The sequence below is a fragment of the Stenella coeruleoalba genome, assembly GCF_951394435.1.
Source record: "Stenella coeruleoalba genome assembly, chromosome: 2".
Lineage (NCBI taxonomy): Eukaryota > Metazoa > Chordata > Mammalia > Artiodactyla > Delphinidae > Stenella > Stenella coeruleoalba.
This window is the reverse complement of record NC_137147.1, coordinates 87251788-87273531: the sequence shown is the minus strand read 5'-3', so window position 1 is coordinate 87273531 and position 21744 is coordinate 87251788. Positions and strand designations below refer to the sequence as shown.

The 21744-nt window shown below is 35.2% G+C and overlaps 1 protein-coding gene across 2 annotated transcripts; it reads right to left on the bottom strand.

Annotated features, from left to right (window-relative positions):
* Positions 1 to 446: 446 nt before the first annotated feature.
* Positions 447 to 21742, bottom strand: TERB2 (telomere repeat binding bouquet formation protein 2). Of its 2 annotated transcripts, XM_079912252.1 has the most exons (7): positions 21595 to 21742; positions 21397 to 21478; positions 20470 to 20609; positions 18171 to 18232; positions 14567 to 14652; positions 6477 to 6565; positions 447 to 1158 (listed from the first exon to the last, which is right to left on the bottom strand). In XM_079912252.1, exons 1-7 carry the CDS (start codon positions 21656 to 21658, stop codon positions 1016 to 1018), a joined length of 666 nt encoding a protein of 221 aa, XP_079768378.1. In that variant the 5' UTR covers positions 21659 to 21742; the 3' UTR covers positions 447 to 1015. The 2 variants fall into 2 exon arrangements, with proteins under 2 accessions (XP_079768378.1, XP_079768379.1); XM_079912253.1 differs by lacking the exons at positions 447 to 1158; positions 6477 to 6565 and adding an exon at positions 11377 to 11764.
* Positions 21743 to 21744: the final 2 nt, after the last annotated feature.

Below are 21744 nucleotides of genomic sequence, written 5' to 3'. Positions count from 1 at the left end.
GAAAGTACAGTTTTAATAAGATCATAGCTTCACAGGTATGTCATTTACAAGTCTCCAAAATGTAATAAACCCACCAGATTCTACATAGCATGATCATATGAATAAAGATAAGAAGCTGCCTCTTGAAACCACTAAATCTCAACACTATTTCAGCTTATTTAAAAGACAAGCCAAGCATGCTTGCTTGTTTCTGAGTCCCCTTTGCAGATCTGCTATTATAACTGACATAGACTACAGCGTATACCATGTGGGAGAGTGGGGAAGCACTGGCCTGGAAAATCAAGAGGGTTGTGTTCCAGTCCTGGTTTAGCTCCCAGTTAGTCACTCTAAGCAAGACAACTTCTCAAGGCCTTCATTTTCTCATTAAAAACAAACAGGCTGGACTCAGTATTCTCTAAGGTCCTTTCCAGCGCTGTGATTCTATGGCGCCTTTTGGGTTCATTTCAGAAGACATAACACTTGTTTACATTAAATCACTTCTGATACATTTATTATCAGAAACTGTCCATACATGAAGTCTGAATTATTAAAATGTTTTACTTTTACTTTCTTACATATTTTTCAAGTCCGAAACAGTAATTCAAAACTCAACTATCGCGTTCTAATTTTTTAGTCAAAATAAGATGACCAGAATCATAAAACTTAGCATTCACAACATTAACCCTAGAAAAAATATGCATAATTAATAGAACATTAAAGCCAAAAGAATATCTGACAGAGCGAGAGAGAAATTAAGACTTCTTATGAAGTATGTTTCATTGACAATTACTCCATAACAACTGTGCACTCAGAATTTGTGGACATAACCTTACAAGCAGGGGAAAAGTCCAGCCCAAATGTCAAAACACAGAGCCAAATGAATCTGAATTTCCTAAAGAGACATTTTGAGGAAGAATGAATTCTTTCTTCTCCATTTCCCCATCCCTCTGTCCCAAAGAGGAGAATTTAAAATTATGTACTCTTTTGGCAATATTTTACAGAAAATAAATGCCGAGATAGAAGGACAATATTTAACTTAGTATTTCCTCTTCAATTCGTTTTTTATAGCAGACATGTTAATTTCATTTTGAACATGGTATGCCAAATAACCTGAACTTCCAGGAATGAAGTCATGTAGCTCCCCAAGAAATTTCTTCATGGCATCAATTGATATATAACCTACAGAATAAAATATATATATAGGAAATTCTATCATATTATCTGCTTTTCAATGTCTTTGATTTATTAGATAAGATTCCCAAAGAATGTTTTTAGAAAAGAAGTAAAAAGAAGAAATACCAGTGAGAAGATTCTCCGTGAAACTTGATAATTATCAGGGAACACCTCCCTCCCCCCTTCACCACCATCCCCCCAGGCTTCTACCTCCTTTTAAAACACAGATTCTTGATTTGCCACTTTGACTACAGAGAGTGTGATGTACAGGTTAGGGATGGAACATAAAAGTACCTAGACCAAAATAACTGGGACATGTGTCTGGCTTAGAATGTAATCACTTAGAATTACCTATCCAACTAGCTACTCACAGCACAAACAGCTAGCTCATCTTCCCTAGTAGAGCAAGCGACACTTTCCTGCACTGCTAACACTGAGATAACAGTCTTTATTAAAAAATTAATAGGAAAATTGTTATCACTGCTTGGTCAACAAAGGTTACAGGTGTGAGGAATTCTGATGTCATTAATAATCTGAAATAGATATGAGAATCAAAAAGAAAACCTAGAATGGGGAGAGCTTAAGGACTCAATGACTTTAAGCAATATTTCCTTGATAGCAGCTGCTCATCTGAGTGATAATGTTTCATGTGTAATATATGTTTGTGGTTTATACTAAAGTTGAAACCTGGTTTAAAAGTAGATACTGTATGAAAAAAATTCTGGTAGAGCTCAGGGATGACTGAATTTAGACCACCACCATTATCACCAGGTTATCTATACAGTTTGATTGTTTATAATAATAGATAATAAATTCACAGTTAATAAATTAACTATGAAGCCAATCATATAAAATAGACTCCTATCTTTAAAGATATTTCAATCATAGCCATTTACTTCAGAAAATCTTTTAAAGCACAATTACTATACTCCATATTGTTCATGGTCTTTGCCTAACAGCTAGATTTCTATGTAAAATAAACTAGCACATAAAAATATTAATGTTTAATTAATTGCACATATACACTGTGTGAAGTTTCTAAAGATATATATGAGGATACAAAAATTTAAAATAATTACCATATTAATAAAAATATTCCTGTAAGTTAAAGAAGGATAGGACATTTATGCATAAAAATGGATTATTGTAGCAGTTTTGGAGTAGTTAGGACTTTAGGCTGAAGTTCACATACACCCAATTTAAACTAGCTTAAACAAAAGAGGAGTTTACTGGAAGGACATTGCCATATCAGTCAAACTATGAGGAAGGCAAACATATTGCTGGGAGTTGGAAATAACAAACATATTGCTGGGAGTCAGAAATAACTAGCACCAGCTCTCATGGCCATGTCACTAACCTCCAGTTTTTTCCTCTGCATGTTAGTTTCATTTTCCTCTCTTGACACAAGCTGGCTTTCCGTACATGGTAGAAAACATGCCCGCTGATAGCTCTTAAGTTTTATATCTTAGAGCTATGGTCACTTGAATAAGAATGACATGACTTGTTGCATTCCATGTCTAGAAATCCAGACAAAGAACTGTGATTGGCCCAGCTCAGATCAGGCATTCACTCCCAAACCAACTGTTGCGGGTAGGAGCAAGCTCATGTTTTAGAAAATGTAACCCAAATGAATTGGGAAGAAGAAAAGAGAGTTCTTAGGAAAGGCATTCTTGGTGGACAATTCCATATGAGTCTGTGGTAGCCAGCCCCCCCCAGATGGCCCTGAATGATCCCTATCTCCTGGTATTTACGAATTTGTGTAGTCTCCTCCTACTTTGTACTTGGGTTGGTCTATATGACCAGCAGCACTTGGCAGAAGTAATGATATGTCACTTCTGAGAATAGGATATAAAAAAGACATGGCTTCTGTCTGTCTTGGGCACACTCTTTCTCCCACTTGCATTTCACACTCTGAGGAAAGAAAGCTACCATGTTGTGAACAGCCCTATGGAAAAGTCCACTTGGTGAGGAGTCTAAGCCTTTTGCCAAAACCCAGCAAAAATCCAAGGCCTGCCAACAACCACATGCATGAGCTTTGAAATGGATTTTCCAGTCCCAGCTGTCCCTTGAAATAACTGCAGCCTGGCAAACAACGTGACTGCAACCTTATTAGAGGTTATGAGACAGAAGAATCCAACTAAGATGCTCCAGGATTCCTGGCCCTCAGAAACTATGTAATAGTAAGTGTCCATTGTTTTAAACTGCTAAGTTTTGGAGCAATTTGTTACACAGCAATAGATAATTAATACAGTATCTACTATAAGTTCCCAAACTTTTAATTATCAGAATTTTTGTTTAAAAATTTTTGCCTGCAAGATATTTATCATTATTAGTAATTTTTTTCCTTTTATTAATCACACATGTAGCTGTTAATCAGAACTTTTTATCATGGGTAATAACCAGTGATATCAGACCTAGAGGATTTAATTCCAGTCAAAAACAAAAAACAGACCAAAAAAAAATCCGTTGATATTTTATGGGACATTGGTAATGCCTGTATATATTTTTGGTTGTCACAACTTAGGGGTAACGGGGGTGGGGAAAGGTTTCTGGATGGGATACTACTGGCATCTAGTGGGCACTGGCCAGGGTTGCCCTCTCCAACAAAGAATACCTGTCCTAAAATGCTGGCAGTTCCAGGACTGAGAAACCCTGTTCTACAGTATAGTCCAACTTGTACTTTCTAAAACCAAACATCTAATTAGTTTTATTTTAAGAGATTTAACATTCACTGAGTTGAACTCAACCCATTTTGAGGAAGAGACAGTCAAGGTATAGTCACAAAAATTGATACCACTGCCTAAATTAGAACTCTCATTCACAACATTTTCAATTAACACAAGATGATTTTCCCAACAAGAAGTTATTTCTTCCTGTACAAGCAGATGGGCATGACAAAAAAGGAAGGACTGTCACTTTACCTCAAAATTAAAGACAAATGAATTATCTTTTTTTTTTTGGCCATACCATGCAGGATCTTAGTTCTCCAACCAGGGATCAAACCCGTGCCCCCTGAAATGGAAGCATGGAGTCTTAAGGGGCATGGAGTCTTAACCACTGGACCACCAGAGAAGTCCCTGAATTATCTTTTAAAAAATGAAGCTTTCTTCCAAGAAAGTGTTATTTTAAAATTTAATTTAGAAATATAAAGAAGGAAGATAATTATTCAATTGCACAAATTAAAAAAATCAAAAATTTTACTTCTACTGATAAAATCAATACCAGCTTACCACAGGTTAAAATTATACTTTAAAGATTCTACTAATGATTATTTTTACAGTTCTTTTTTAGTTTGCTTTTATATAACACTGTCATGTCTTTTTGAACAGTCAGACGGCAATGAAACATAGAGCAACATTGTTACTTGTCCAAAACTAAGCATTTGTCTTTATTATGTGGCTGATTTTAATATTTATCATTGATCTTTATAATATGTTATCAAACACTTGGTAAGTCCAAATGAACAAAAGATATTTAGTACCTGGTGATGGAGTTGCCTGAAGCAAAATCAATACCAGTACTATACCACAACCATGGTTTAAGGTACCTACACTTTATCTGAATATGTAGGTGTAAGGATAAATCTAGGCAGCAATCAGCTACTCCCAGTCTTAGTACTTAAGTACAGTTGACTCACCAGTAAGGTTGGGGTTAAGGGTGCCAACCCACCCTGTAGTCGAAAATCCACTTATAATATATAGCTAGCCCTGGGGATTCAAGGTTCCTCTTATCTGTAGTTCTACATCCACAAACTCAACCAACTGAGGATTATGTAGAACTGTAGCATTTATTATTGAAAAACATCCTCTTATAAGTGGACCCTCATAGTTCAAACCCATGTTGTCCAAAGGTCAACTGTACTTCTACTTAGTTCATTGTCCTTTGGAGTCAACAATTGCTCCTAAGAGTTCCAAAACTGACTTTTCTACTATCACAGTTGGATAGAAGTTTTCTTTGATGTCTCCAACACTCAGCCCAAAACTACACATTAAACGTTCTTTTTGAAGTGCTTTTCTGAAAGCTATTTTACATCAAATGAACAGAAGAAAAAAAATAATAAAACAAATGTCTAGACAAATTGGTTAGAAGGAACAGTAATATGAGAGAAGACATTTAGGAATTTGTGAACTAGCTGCAAGAGGTAGTTTTGACACTGCTAAATAAAGAGAAAATGATAAATGTACAAATGATTTTATAATGAAATGTCAAAAAGCCTATACTGTTTAATTGCAGTGTCTTAAAAACAATTTTTTTAAAACCTCTATTTTTAAAATTATCAATGACCCTGCTGAATACTACCCAGATCAAATTATCCAAATATTATTTCCTTATCTCACCTCACGTAGCACTATCCAAATCCCAATGGTCACTTTTCAACTAGTTCCCTTGTTTGCACCCTCTCAATGTCAGCCTCAGTTAGCTGTCTTCTCTTTATGTTGGGCACTAGGAAACCCAAATATGGAGTCCATTGACACCTGGATGATCCATGAAAGGGCTTCTGGGCATAAGTGAGCCTCTTTAAATTACACGTAAATTTGTGTGTTATGTTTGTGTGTGTGTATGCTTAGGGAAAGGGACTTATGTTTCATCAGATTCTCAAAGGAAACTATAATTAGAATTGTCCATACAATTAATCTTCCAAATTGGGACACTTAAGAGTAAAGCAGAAACTAACACACCATTGTAAAGAAATTATACTCCGATAAAGATGTTAAAAAAATAAAAAAGAGTAAACGCTAATGCCAGGACAACACGCATAAATTGGGACTGTCTTATGTAAACAGGGGTGTGTTTTCACCTTACCCATAGACCAGGATTTTTTTTTAACATCTTTATTGGAGTATAATTGCTTTACAATGGCGTGTTAGTTTCTGCTTCATGACAAATTGAATCAGCTATACATATACATATATCCCCATATCTCCTCCCTCTTGCGTCTCCCTCCCACCTTCCCTATCCCACCTCTCTTGGTGGCCACAAAGCACCAAGCTGATCTCCCTATGCTATGTGGCTGCTTTCCAGCAGCTCTCTATTTTACATTTGGTAGTGTATATATGTCCATGCCACTCTCTTACTTCGTCTCAGCTTACCCTTCCCCCTCCCCGTGTCCTCAAGTCTATTCTCTACGTCTAGGGGCAGGACAGACCAGCATTTTAACACAGAAAATATGGAGCCTGTCTTTGGATTAGTTCTGCAGATTAATTTATTTAACGTGTGAATGATGTCTTCTATTAGCATGTATAATAGAGGGGGCTCTACTTTGTACAAAATATTCCCTTGTTTCTTCCCTACTTGGGTTGACTCTAAATTTTATTTTAAATTACCTGTTACCATGTTGTTCACTGGATAATTCTGAAGAGGGAAGTACATCTGCTTTTCTACAACTGGAGTCCTTATAAAATGCTTTTCTGTGCTATAAAATATGGAAACACATAGAAAGTCATGTTTATATTTTTTTGGACTTGTTTTACAAATGAGAAATGATTCCAGGCAATATATATAGCAATCTAATTGCTCTGTGATCAGACTTCAGTCTTACTGGGTGAAAACATTAACTACGAACTTCTTTGTGCTTCTAAGTAATACAAGGGCCCATACAGATATTTTTGGCTTTCTGGGCTGCTTCCTAAAACAAATATTTACTGAGTAAATACAGATGTGGGTCTTTTTCTCAATATTTTTGAAAGTATAATAATGCAATAATACTTTATAATTAGATAAAAAACAGATATACATATGTAATCTCAAATATGTTAAAAGAAAAGGCTCCATTTTAAATAATCACAGCATTTATTATTATTCAGTGTTCAAATAATTGGAACTCTATTAATTCGTATTTCCACACTTTAAAATAAATAAAAAATGATGTCTGGGAAAATCATGAGGTATACTAAGTGACTTCTGAGTTAAAAAGAAAAAAAGTTAAATTATTCTGAGTGTGGTTGTATAGTATATAATTAATTATATTCTAATGTTTAAAGAGCTAAGCAGTTTTCAACTAAAATATCCTATTTTCTAACTGCCAAATAACAATTTACTATATTTAGACTACATATAATCCATAGGTAATACAATTGTATGAAAATAAAAACCTTAATAAAAAATTGGAGTCATCCTTAAATTTATTTTCCTAAAAATTCTAAAATTACACTGAGTAATAACAAAGGTTTTACTTTCAATTTGTTTAAAAGTTAGAGTTCATCTAAACTCTTCTAAAAGAAACCATAGCTCAGTTAGGATGAGATCCTACAAATAAAGCAAAACAATATTCCCAGAAAACTCAGGGACTAAACAAGGATACCCATTATCATTGCTATTATTTGCCATGGCTCTAAAATTTCTGGCCAAGCAAAAAGAGATGAGGGAGGGGAGAGAAAGAAATGGAAGAGATATCTAGTGAAATGGAAGAGTTATATAGTGAAACGGAAGAAGAAATAGTTTCATTATTAACAAATGATATAAACGTGTACCCTGAAAAGCCAAGAGAATCAACTGAAATATTTTTAGAATCTTAAAGATTTCAAGTGGGTAAATATAAGACAAATACCCTCAAATAAATGACTTTTCTATGTTAGCAATAACTAATGAAGGAAGAAATGATCCAATCCACAATAGCAACAAAATTCATAAAAATCTAGGAATAACATAATAAGCAGTTTCTGATTCTATCTGTTGAAAAATCAGGAAACTTTACTAAGATATAGAAAAGAAAAATAAAGAAAAACAAAAAAGCATTGTCTTGGATAGGAATATTGAAAATTATAAAGACATCAATTCTTCTCAACCTTTAATATAATTCTCAATAAAATCCCAAAGGGATTTTAGTGTTTAAGAAAAAAATAATTCTAAAATTCACATGAACAATCACATGTTAGAAGATCTAATAGGAGGCAAGAACAAATTTACAATAGAATGAAAAAAAAAACCTAGGAATAATCTTAAAAGAAGTATAAGATTTATATGAAGGAAATATGAAAGTGTTTTTTAAGGGCCACAAAAGAAAACTTGAACAAGTAAGGAAAAAAATACCATTTTCTCAGATAGGAAGATTCAGCATCAAAGTCTCCCTAAATTAATCTATATTTTTTTGTAATGTCACTAAAAATAACAACAGAAGTTTTTGTTTTAATATGAACAAGCTGGTTCCAAAAGTCAGATGGAAAAGTAAACCAGGAAGAATAGTTAACTAAGAAAATTTGGAAAAGAGTAAGGAGGAGGAACTAGCTCTAGATATTAAATCATATTATAAACAACTGAAACAGAATGGCACTGTTGCATGACAAATTAATGGAATCGAATATAAAGTCCAGAAATAGACCCAGATACTTATGTGGATTTAACCTAGGATAAAGGTGGCATTTCAGTAGAGTGGGGAAAAAGATGAATTATTCAATCAATAGCCAAGAGTAGGTAACTATCTGAAAAAAAAAAGAAGGTAGATCGCCACCTCATATCTTACACCAAGATATATTCCAAACGTATCAAAGATTTGAATTTAAAAATAAAGAAATCACTAAGAAGAAACCATAGCAAAATAATAGTAATCTTAGAGAAGACTTTCCTAATTATGACATAAAACTCAAAAAGCCATTAAAGAAAATATTAATAAGAATGAATACATATAGTAAAAAATTTCTGAATGCAAAACCCAACATTTTTAAAGTCAAAAGACAAACATAAGCTAATAACTGTAATTTATTTCACAAAAAATTAATTCTCCTAAACGTAAAGGGTTCTTGCAAAAAAATAAAAGTCAATAGAAAAACGTGCAAAGGATATGAACAAACAGTTCACACAATAGGAACTATAAATGGTTCTTAAACATATGAAAAGACATTCAACCTCACTCATAATGGCAATTCAGACAAAAAACTAGAGTAAGATACCACTTTATATCTATCAGATTAGGAAAGACCAAAACATATGTTAGCACACTGTGTTGGAGAAAGTATAGAAGAAAGAATGGTGACTAACCATCCCAGTTTACCCTAGATTGAGGGGTTTCTCAGGACATGGGCTTTTCAGTGCTAAAACCAGGACAGTCCCAAGCAAACCTGGATGGCTGGTTACCCTAGCCTGGAAAAGGTACTTAAATACACAAACAATAGGAATGTAAACTGGTTTAACCTCTATGGAGGGCAATTTGACAATGATTGTATCAAGGATACAAAATGTATATGCCTTTTGACCTAGCAATTCCCCTTCTAAGAATTACCCTAAAGACACTCGCACACATGCAAAATGACATTACATGATCAATCACTGAAGCACTGTTTTTAACAGCAACTTAGAAATTACCTGAAAGTCCAGTAAAATAGGAGACTAGTTAAATAAATTATGGTAAATCCATACAATAAAATAGTACACAGCACAAAAATGAAAAAGCTCTTTATGTAGTAATATGGAATGATCTCCAAGGTAAATTATTAAGAGAAAAAAGGCAAGGTGCTGAACAATGTTTACAGAATACTACTATTTGTGAAGTAGTATATGCATATATAAGAAACTGATAACATTGGGGTTGCCTCTGAGAGGGAAACTGGCTATCTAGGAGCCAGTATATTTCATAGTTTCCCCTTTTGTGTATCTTGGATTTTGAACCATATGAATATACTTCCTAAAAAATAATTAAAATTTGAAAGTAGAAAAATAATAAGTAGGCATGAAGAACTAAGGAAGAGATTTTTAAAAGGAGAGTATCACACTGGTCAGAATGGCCATCATCAAAAAATCTACAAACAATAAATGCTGGAGAGGGTGTGGAGAAAAGGGGACCCTCTTGCACTGTTGGTGGGAATGTAAATTGATACAGCCACTATGGAGAACAGTATGGAGGTTCCTTAAAAAACTAAAAATAGAACTACCATACGACCCAGCAATCCCACTCTGGGCATATACCCTGAGAAAACCATAATTCAAAAAGAGTCATGTACCACAATGTTCATTGCAGCTCTATTTACAATAGCCAGGACATGGAAGCAACCTAAGTGTCCATCAACAGATGAATGGATGAAGAAGATGTGGCACATATATACAATGGAACATTACTCAGCCATAAAAAGAAACGAAGTTATCTGTAGTGAGGTGGATGGACCTAGAGTCTGTCATACAGAGTGAAGTCAGAAAGAGAAAAACAAATACCATGTGCTAACACATATATATGGAATCTAAAAAAAAAAAAAGGTCATGAAGAACCTAGGGGCAAGATGGGAATAAAGACGCAGACCTACTAGAGGATGGACTTGAGGACATGGGGAGGGGGAAGGGTAAGCTGGGACAAAGTGAGAGAGTGGCATGGACATATATACACTACCAAATGTAAAACAGCTAGCTAGTGAGAAGCAGCCGCATAGCACAGGGAGATCAGCTCGGTGCTTTGTGACCACCTAGAGGGGTGGGATAGGGAGGGTGGGAGGGAGGGAGATGCAAGAGGGAAGAGATATGGGGATATATGTATATGTATAATTGATTTACTTTGTTATAAAGCAGAAACTAACACACCATTGTAAAGCAATTATACTCCAATAAAGATGTTAAAAAAAAAATTCCCTGTGCTATACAGTAGGTCCTTGTTGACGATCTGTTTTATATAGAGTAGAGTGTGTATGTTAATCCCATGCTCCTAATTTATCCCTCCCCCCACCTTTCCCCTTTGGTAACCATAAGTTTGCTTTCTATGTCTGTGGGTCTGTTTATGTTTTGCATATAAGTTCATTTGTATCATTTTTTTAGATTCCACATATAAACAGTATCATTTGAAATAAATAAATAAATAAAAATAAGAGGAGAGTAATGAGTTTGGTACTTACTTGCCTTGTCAGGTATTAAAATACATAAAGTTATATAACTTAAAAGAATATTATGTTTATATCAAAATAGATCCATAGATTAATGGAATAAAACAAATAGTCTAAAAACAGATCTCCAGACATTAAACACAACATATGAGAATGGAAATCACATCAGTTGGAGATAGATTTATTCTTAAAAAACTGGTGGAAAATTCTTATTTGTAAGACAAAAATAAACTTCGATCTTCACCTATTACCATACATCAAAATAACTATCTGCAGAATTAAAAACCAATTTGATACCTGAATGGGAAAGGACTTTTCTGAACATAAAAGCGATAGAAGAAACAATAAAGGAAAAGTGATTAGTTTAACAATGTAAAAACTCAAAGCTTGTATCTCTAAAAAATATAAGCCAGAGAACAATCTGAGGAAATAATGTGACAAACTGGCAAAAGGATAATATAGCTAAAAATGTCAGACAAGTTGATAAGAAAAGCAATAAGACTCCCAATAGAAAATGGAGAAAGGATAAAAACAAGTCACAGAAAAGAAAATGTAAAATGCTAATAAATTCAAAAAGATTCAAACCTACTAGTAATCAAAGAAAAATGCAAATTAAAACAAGATGCTGGGCTTCCCTGGTGGCACAGTGGTTGAGAGTCCGCCTGCCGATGCAGGGGACACGGGTTCGTGCCCTGGTCCGGGAAGATCCCACATGCCGCAGAGCGGCTGGGCCCGTGAGCCATGGTCGCTGAGCCTGCGCATCCGGAGCTTGTGCTCCACAACGGGAGAGGCCACAGCAGTGAGAGGCCCGCGTACTGCAAAAAAATCCCACAAAAAACAAGATGCTATTTTTCATCTATTAAATTAGCACAAGCCTTCTTATTAATACTCAATATACTGATGAGGATGTGGTGAGACCAACACTGGTGGCAGTTTTAAATTTGTACTTTTGAGGAAAGCAACTGACAATAGGCATCATGGCCTTTAAAAACACTCATACCTCATTAATACCGTAAATTCCACATCTGAGAATTTACATTAAGAAAATTATCAAGGGAATTCCCTGGTGGTCGAGTGGTTAGGACTCTGTGCTTTCACTGCCAAGGGCCCGGGTTCTATCCCTGGTTGGGGAATTAAGATCCCACAAGCTACATGCCACAGCCAAAAGAAAAAAAAATCTAAAAAGTAGAGAAAGATTTATTTTTAAAAAGATGTTCATGAAGGTGCCACAAGAGTAACAAATTGTAATTTTTAAAAAAAAATTAAAGGAAGGTGGTTAAACAGACAATAAGATTAAATGCCATATACAGCCATTACAAATCATAATATTAAATAAGGTTTTTCAGAATGGGGAACTGCCCATAGAATATTAAATGGAAAATCAAGAGACAGACTATATCTGCAGTCTGACCTCAACTCTGCTTAATGTGTATGTCTATAAAAAGCTAGCAAGAAATGTACTAATGTTGATGGTGGTTATCTGAGTGGTGGGTTTGCTTATAATTTAAATTTTCTTTATTCTTTTCTTTTTTAGTAGTTTTTCTTTTTTTAGCATTTTCCATCTTGACAAATTACATGCTTTATATTTATAATAAAATAATTAAGAACAAGAAAAATAAGCAAAAATTCATGCCATTTTCAGAAGATCTGGGAACTTACTGGGAAAGGAAAACAGCATAGTGATTAAGAGTTTGGACTCTGGATCAGCTAGAGTCGGTGTCAAATTATGTTCACTACTTAAATAATATTGGGTGAATTATTTAGCTCTCTGAACCTGTTTCCTCAATTGTGAAATGAGGCTAATGCTATTTAACTATCTTATAAGGTTGTGAGCATCAAATGAAATACTGTGAACTGCTTAGCTCACAAATGTCTTGTATTTGGCAAGTGTTCAAAAACTAGCTCACCACTTAGTGTTCACTATCACTAGTAGCATGCCAAAAAAATAAACTTCGAGTAGGGACAAAGTGTATTTTATCTATGTTTGCACTGCACCCTCTGGTGGTTCTACAAAGAAAAAGGCTCTAACTAGACACCTACTTTGTCTATTTTTGTTGTTGTTATTGGAAAATACTGGACATATTTTCCCCAGATTTGTAAGCCCTCTTTGTATATTAAGGAAAATAGCCTTTGTCAAATACTTTTTCAAGTGTATATTTTTCTTTTGTCTTGGTTTATGGTATTTTTATTTCCATGTGCAAGTTTAAAATATTTTTGGTAGTCATATTATCAATCTTTTCCTTATGCTTCTGCATTTTGCAGGACAACCATTTCTTTTTTCTTTTTTTTTTTAATTCTTTTTTTAAAAAATTTATTTGCTTGTGCCAGGTCTTAGTTGCGGCACTCGGGATCTTTAGTTGTGGCATGTGGGATATTTTAGTTGCAGCATTCAGGCTCTTAGTTGCAGCATGCAGGATCTAGTTCCCTGACCAGGGATCAAACATGGGCCCCATGCATTGGGAGTGGAGTCTTAACCCCTGGACCTCCAGGAAAGTCCCAGGACAACCATTTCTTGAAAAAAAAAAAAACCATATATATCTGATGTCTTTCCAAGTCAAGTGAATCACTGGGAGTTACTTTACTTTTTAATTTCTATTTCCCATTCTTCTCTTACAAGGTCACTTAGGATAACCATTTTCTTCTACTTCTATTTCATTTTTCTTCCTCTCCTTACCAGCTTCTTATCTCAGAAACCATAACAAGTTCAAAGGAGTGCTATACATAGAGATCCCAAAGACCTAGAATATGGATACTCAAACCCAAGCGGTGGATTATCTAGAAGTCATAGGACCATGAAGCAATAGTTTACTAAACTTAAAATAATTAAATATAAAACTTTATGTTAAATCAGATAATAACTTATTTCAAATTAAAGAAAAACAGGAGGTACAAAAGGTATAAAAAATTATGGGAAAAAACTTAAAATTAAAAAAACTATATAAATTAAACTCATTAATTCTTATATTGAAGAAAGATCATTTTTATTTCAGCAGCTAAATACCAGACTTTCATATAGTTAATGCTCCCTATGAACATATGAAAACCACTGAACTGGAAAATACGGAATTAGGACTAGATAATGAGTAAGTCTGAAACAAGGGGGCCTCTCAGAGATTGGACCTAACACGATGGCAAGTCCATGTCTGTTTGTCTTTTAAGATATAATTTTAATTTCTTAAACCAAAGTAGCCACTTTACGAACAATTTGGGAAGGAAAGGGGGAAATCACCCAGAACTCCCAATCCTAATAAAATTACTGCTAATATTTCTTTCTTTCTTATTATAATACATAGTTTAAAAATAATGTAACAGTGATCAAAATATACATAAAATTTTTGTTTATTTTCTGCAAGGATAGTCTAGCATAATAGTTAAATGCATGCATTCTGGAATTAGACTGACCCAGTTCAAATCCTGCTTCTTCTCATTTAGTAAAAGTTTGTATGACTTTGGGCAAATTACTTAATCTATATATACTTGATCTCTTTTTCTGTATGGCAATGGTGATAATGATATCAATCTCATAAGACGACTGTGAAAATTAAATGAGATAAACACACAGTGTTCAAAGGTGTCTATACTTAATTGAATATCAGTGAAGTATACAAATTCAGTACCTTTTAGATAATTCTTTTTTGTGATCCGTTGCTAGTACACTGCTTTCCCTAAGGGACTTTATTTCATTTGGTGTTACTTCATCATGCTGAGAGCAAAAGAAATCACATTTAAAAAAATCAGCACACCAATGATGCAATCAATAATTTTTTTAAAAAAGTAAAGAAAAAAATTGGCAATATATATCAAGAGTCACAAAAATATTTATACACTCAGGTCCATCCCATCTAGTTTGGTGGGAAAAACTCACAAAATTTTGTACACACACACATACACACACAGAATTATATTATATATTTCTAGAGATACGTAAAGAAAGAAGACCAGGATTTTTAAAATATCAGCTGTGTTTGTATTAGATAGTAAAACTGACTGATTTTATTCTCTTTTTGATTTTTTGAAATTTTCCCTAATGTGGTCATATTACTTTTTAGTTTAAAAAAATAAGGAAACCAAAAAAAGTATTATTAATTTAAACTTTCTTAAAATCCTTGACTTGAAAACTCCTAGGCTTCCTGTGAGCTACAAATCAAAAATATGAAGTAAGCTGAACAAATTAAGTTTCCCCTTAAAAATTAAAGTGGAGTATTTAGCTATGAAGTTACAAAAGAACTAAATGTATATTAAGCTTTTCCAAAAGATTATGTGAAAGTGACTGACCTCAGATACTGGTACCTATCACATAATATGTTTACTTAATATGCCATTAGGAAATTTCTATATTTGGGTCACAAATCCACTCCAAACAATAATAATGTTCCCCAAATTACCTTCCAGGTTTACCCTTTATAAAAAATATTTATTTCTTTATTTGGCTGCATCAGGTCTTGGTTGCAGTGTGAAGGCTTGTCTGTAGCTTCTCTCTAGCTGTGGCACGTGGGCTCTAGAGCTTAGTTGCCCATGGCACGTGGGATCTTAGTTACCTGACCAGGGACTGAACCCACATACCCTGTATTGGAAGGCGGATTCTTAACCACTGGACCACCAGGGAAGTCCCCAGATTTACCCTTATTATTGCCATTGGATGAAGTACCTTCTACTTACATATTCCATGGTTACATTATTATAATTGGATAATACTCAACATCAATCAATATTTGAAAGAACAAAATCCTTTATCGTATAATCATACAATTTCTAGAGTCAACAGTCAGTACAGGCATGTGCTACTAATTTTTTAGTAGAAAGAAACATTAGATTGGATTGGAGCTGATAAAATCTGGTTCCACTTTGCTAACATCTGGTTATGTGAACTAAGTCAGGTCTTTACCTTCTTACCTCAGTTTTCTCATTTCTAAAACAGAATGATTAAATTAACGAACTTTAAGGGCCTTTCAGTATACTCAATAATTATTATCAAATAATAACCATTCTACCACCACTCATGTCCCTGGAAACACTCTGACAAGTCAAGGATTAGATATTTGATCCTTAGTACAACATAGCCAACGATACTAAAAGAGCTATTATTTTCAGATGATGACGCTTTGGGAAGAAATAACAAGTTAATGAAAGGAATACAAAATGCATAAATTAATTGCTGGGCTTTAGACATAGAGATTTTCTCTCTTTTTATTTTGAAAAAATTCAAGCTTACTGAAAAGTTAAAGAATAATACAATAAGTACTATATACCTTTTGCCCAGATTCACAAAGTGTTAACATTTTTGCCACCCTGCATGCCCTCTCTCTCTCATTTTTTATTTTTGCTGGACCATTTGAAAATATTTGCAGATATTATGACATTTCACTCAATCTTTAGCATGCATTTTCTAAAAAAACAACAACATTATTTTATCATTTTAATACCACTATCATAATTAAGAAAATTAACATTAACTCAATATCACCTAATATATACATTGCATATTTAAATTTTTCCGACTGCCCTCAAAATTTCTTTTTTACATTTTTTTAAATTAAAAAATCCACAATCCATTCAAGGTTCATACATCACATTTGGTTCTTATGTCTCAATCTAGAACAGTCTGCCCTGTTTTTTTTTTGTTTCTTTATGACATCGTTTTAAAGAGTCTAAGCCAGTTAGTTGCTTTGTGACATGTTCCATAATCTGGAATTATCTGAGTATTTACTCATGATTAGATTCACAATTTTGAACAAGAACACTACAAGATAATATTGTGTACTTTTCTTTTTTTGGCACCATGAGGTGGGCGAGATCTTATTTCCCTGACCAGGATTCGAACCGGGGCCATGGCAGTGAAAGTGCCGAGTCTTAACCACTGGATCCCCAGAGAATTCCCTATATTGTGTACTTTTTATTATATCACACCGAGCTGAACATAACAAGAGGTTGTTCCAATATTGGTGATGCTAAATTTTATCAGTTGGTTATGGTGGCGTCTGCCAGGTCCCTCCATTGTAAAGGTACAAGCATTGCTTGCCTTTGTAATTAATAAGTAATCATCAATGAAGTGATCATTTTAGATCATGATTTTAACACCCATTAATGACACTTGCCTAAACCAATTATTTTACTGGGGGTGGTACAGTGCGAATTTTCTATTCTATCATCCTTTCTTCGTTTATTACCTTTTATTCTGAAAGGAAATTTTCCCTTATCCCACCCTTTCCTTCCTTCCTTCCTTGCTTCCTTCCTTCTTCCTTTTCCACCTTTGTTCCTCGTTTCCTTCCTCTGTTCTTCCTTTTTTCTTTCTTTATGCTTTTGGAGTATCACTATGGAATCACGGATTTTTAAAAAAATTTAATGTATGGGCTTCCCTGGTGGTGCAGTGGTTAAGAATCCACCTGCCAATGCAGGGGACACGGGTTCGAGCCCTGGTCTGGGAATATCCCACATGCCGCGGAGCAACTAAGCCTATGTGCCACAACTACTGAGTCTGCACTCTAGAGCCCGGAAGCCACAACTACTGAGCCTGCGTGCCACAACTATTGAAGCCCGCGCGCCTAGAGCCCGTGCTCCGCAACAAGAGAAGCCACCGCAATGAGAAGCCCACCCACCACAACGAAGAGTAGCCCCCGCTCGCTGCAACTATAGAAAGCCCGTGAGCATCAACAAAGACCCAATGCAGCCAAAAATAAATAAATTTATATTTAAAAAAAATTAATGTATATAATCCATTATTCTTTTTGATGCTCAAATTATCCCAAATTTGGCTTTGCATAAAGATTCTGAAATAAGTCACAAGCACAGGCAAATTTGAGGCAGGATGGCAAAAGCTAAAAAACTTTCAGTATTGCACACATTTATTAAGGGGTATTATTCATAACATTTAACAAATGGTACGACACAGGAATTAATCAAATAGCATCTACACTGGCAGTAAAGAACTGGTAAATACTGTGTACCTATTACTCCCTTAATATTACTGAGATTTCCAAGTTTTTTCAAATTTTCAAGTTTTTACGTGAATAATTTTATTCATACAAAAAAATCTCAATTTTACTAAGGTACTAGTGTAAAAATAATGTCAAACTAGATATGTTCAATAAAAGCATGTCCTTTAAGTTCCTTACTCTGGGTCATTGGTGCTAACATATCACAAGTAAGCATTTTTAAGATTACATTGCTTTCAAAATTTTTTGAAACTGTAGATTCTAATCGAGCACCTTAATTTACTCTTACCTTTTCTATCAGAGAATGTTGGTCTTGTTCCCAAATAAAACTACCAATTTTTCTTCTTATTTCTGTAGTAAGAAAAACAAATCCAATACTGTTTTTTAAAAAGTAACTTTGTAGAATTTTCTGAATTTTGTTTAGGTTTCAAATTTCTAAGTCAGTATTATTCCACTTGCATCAAAAGTACCTAAGATACTTGTTTAAAATGCAGATTCTTATTGAGCCAGATCATTGAGGAGAAGCTGGGGAATTGCATTTCTAACAAACTCTCCAGATCACTCCAGTGCATTATGAGAATCATTGTTGTAAACTTTCTTGGCTGTAATACATATCTTCATCTGATGTCAGTGTCTTTAGGCCAAGCATTATAAAGAAGACAACTGTCTAGTCAAAATAAAAGGCATAGGGCTTCCCTGGTGGCGCAGTGGTTGAGAGTCTGCCTGCCGATGCAGGGGACACGGGTTCGTGCCCCGGTCCGGGAAGATCCCACATGCCGCAGAGTGGCTGGGCCCATTCCATGGCTGCTGAGCCTGCGCGTCTGGAGCCTGTGCTCCGCAACGGGAGAGGCCACAACAGTGAGAGGCCCGCGTACAGCAAAAAATAAATAAATAAATAAAAGGCATAAAATTCCTGAATCTGTAGAGTGCTTCAAGAATTTACTTTGTTAAAAAAGAGGTTGGATGAACAACATGTCTAGTGGGCGTGGTAGTACAGGAATTCTACAATGCTCAGCATGTCAAAGGACTATGAAATTATCTTAAATCAATGATCTCAAAAGTTTCCACAGTATACCACTCAAGGACAAAAAGTTAACATTCCTCTAGACCTAAGCTGTCCAATATAGCAGCCACTAGACTAGATACATATTGAGATGTGTGGCTAGTCCAAAACGAGATGTGCTGTAAGTTTAAAATAAACAATGGATTTCAAATCCAGTATCAAAAAAGAATGTAAAATTTATCAATAATTTTTATATTGATTATATATTGAAATGATAATATTTTAGATACATTAGGTTAAATAAAATATTTCTTAAAATTAACTTCATCTCTTATTAGTTTTAATGTGGGTATTAGAAAATTTTAAATTAGTGTGTGGCTTACACTTGTTTGCCTCTCACACTTCTACTAGACAATCCTGGTCTAGGTGAATAATAATGCATACTTTTCATTTTTAAAAAGGATCATGTTTTCATTTAAAACAATTTTTTTTTAAAAATTGAATGCATTTTAATGTAAGATGCTAAACACAAAGACTTAATAGGAGTGATAATTTAAAATTAGATCAGATAGTCATTCCACAATATAAGTTCCCTGAAGGTGGGTATTCTCTGATTTGCAGTTTTTGAGTAAATCAATTCTCCTATCCAGTCATTAATTTATTTGCATAACCACTTAGAACAATTTATTTTTATAAATTATAACTAGGTCTCACCAGGACATCAACTATAGAAGGAACCCAATCTTTGGGGTTTCCAAAGCTCTTCTATAGAAACATTTTTCAAGTTTTTTTGTTTTTTTTTAAATACTCTGCTCACTGGGAATTTTTACTACTTTCAGTCTGTCTTTCTAGGGATGGACACATACACATCGAAAAACACATCAAGAATTGGACAATAATGCAAGACTTACAAAAATGGGATATTTAAAGTTAGTCCATAAAAGATAGGTAGGATTTGGACAGAACAGGATAAGAAAGGGGGTTCCAAGCAGGGAAAACTAAAAGGACCAATCTCAGAAGCAATTTATTCACTTGCCCTTTACTTGATAGGGTTGCTGAAATAATTAATGTGAAAGTACTTTCAATAATATAAAGAACAATATAAATATATGGGTTTATTATCACACTGAATCTTGAAATATCAGGAAAAACATCCAGAAAAATAATGGTGAGATTCAAAACTAGCAACGAACATTTATTATATACTCACAGGTCAGACTACTTAATATATTATCTCATTTTATCCTCAAAACAACTCGGGAGGTGACAAAATTAGTAAGTGTTGGATCCTAGCCAGTGAACACTGTGAGGACAAGATCTGTATCTTACTCACCACTGAATCCCCAGCACCTTGGTTGAAACGTGGCACACAATAAGAGCTCAATAAGAGCTCAGTGAACGTGTGAATGAATGATAAACAAAGCGAGGATGCACACCCAAGGCAATCTGATCCAAAGTACATGCTTTTCTATTTATATTAAATGATACAAAACACAAAAATCTCTGAGAACAAAGATCAGTAAAGTTGGGTGACATAGCTGGATTTGGCAGTCTAACAGAGATTAGATGAAAGATCTTTGCTAACCTTTTTGAAGGCATTCAGGAGGAAGAATAAAATGACCTAAAGCCACCGAGTTTTTTATTTCAGCATCAGCTACTGCAGAGAGATAGCAGGCGTGAAAAACTGTAGCATTATCTTCTATGTAATCAAGACTCTGATATATTCTAGGAGAAAGAAAATATTTGAAATTATGCAATGAACAAGAATGTATTCAACATTTCAAAACAGAATAAATGAACAGAAAGAGAATTATTGGTAGGTAATCAGGAGACTGGGGGTGGGGGAGTGAAGGGGTGAGAAGGGGATCAGCCAGGACGGTGATCAGACGTCTGTTTTGTAAACATAATCGGACCGCAATGTGAAGGCGGATCACAGGTGGACAGATTGGAGGCACAGCAACCTCTCAGATAGACTACTGTGATTTGGGGGTAAGAGGTAATTTACGCTGTATACTAAGATAGTGGCAGGAAGAACAAAGAACATTTACAGGGGCACAATCCATGGTGTTTGGTCATGGATTAATTGGATTAATTAATGGATTAATGGGGATAGGGGTTATTATTCAAAAGAAATTACCAAGGTTTTAAGTTTAAGAACACAGCAGCTGGTACAGGTATGAGAGGCAATCAGGAGATTTGGTTTAAACATGTTGAATATGAGGGTCCTTCAAGGCGCCACGGGGATGTGGGAGATTCAAATAGAAACACACCACTGGAACTCGGGAAAAGATCTGAGGACCAGGTAGGAAGCCATGCCATTGCGGCAGAAAAGAGAGGAGAAAGGTTAGCTATTCCCGCGCCTACTTCCTCCCCGCACATCTAGGATTGGACTGAAACCTTGCTCGTTTCCAGTATCTTCCTATTATCAATATTTATTAGTGGACTGCAACTTCTATCTCCAAATCCTGGCTCCTCATGACCCAAAAGGTACTGCCTGGTGGGCTTCAGGTACCTCAGCGTGTCTGGGTGTGAGGCATCGCAGCTGAACAAGAAATCGGCGGCCCTCGGGTCACTGATGGTCCCCCCTTCGGCCACTGTGGAGGCAAGAGCACAGGGTAAGCCCATCAAGTGTCCTGCGGCCAAGGTACCAGAGGGAGGAAGGGGTGCTCCCCTCCCCACCTCAGCCACCCGCTTCTGCCCAGCTTCCTACCCCAGAACTGCCTCAGGTTGCAGCTGACGCTGCGGCAGAACCAAGCCCGCTGCCCTTGAAACATGGCGCCGCCTCACACGCCTCACAGGCGAAGAGGTGGGGGGAGGGGGCCAGGAGCCGAGATCACTGATTGGTCGGACGTCTGAAGCC

Coding starts and splice junctions, on each gene's coding strand:
- TERB2 (XM_079912252.1), bottom strand. CDS start 21,658: ATGTTTCAAGGGCAGCGGGCTTGGTTCTGCCGCAGCGTCAGCTGCAAC. Junction 20,610..21,396: donor TCACACCCAGACACGCTGAG/GTACCTGAAGCC, acceptor TCTTTCTCCTAG/AATATATCAGAGTCTTGATT. Junction 18,233..20,469: donor TCCTGAATGCCTTCAAAAAG/GTTAGCAAAGAT, acceptor TTCTTACTACAG/AAATAAGAAGAAAAATTGGT.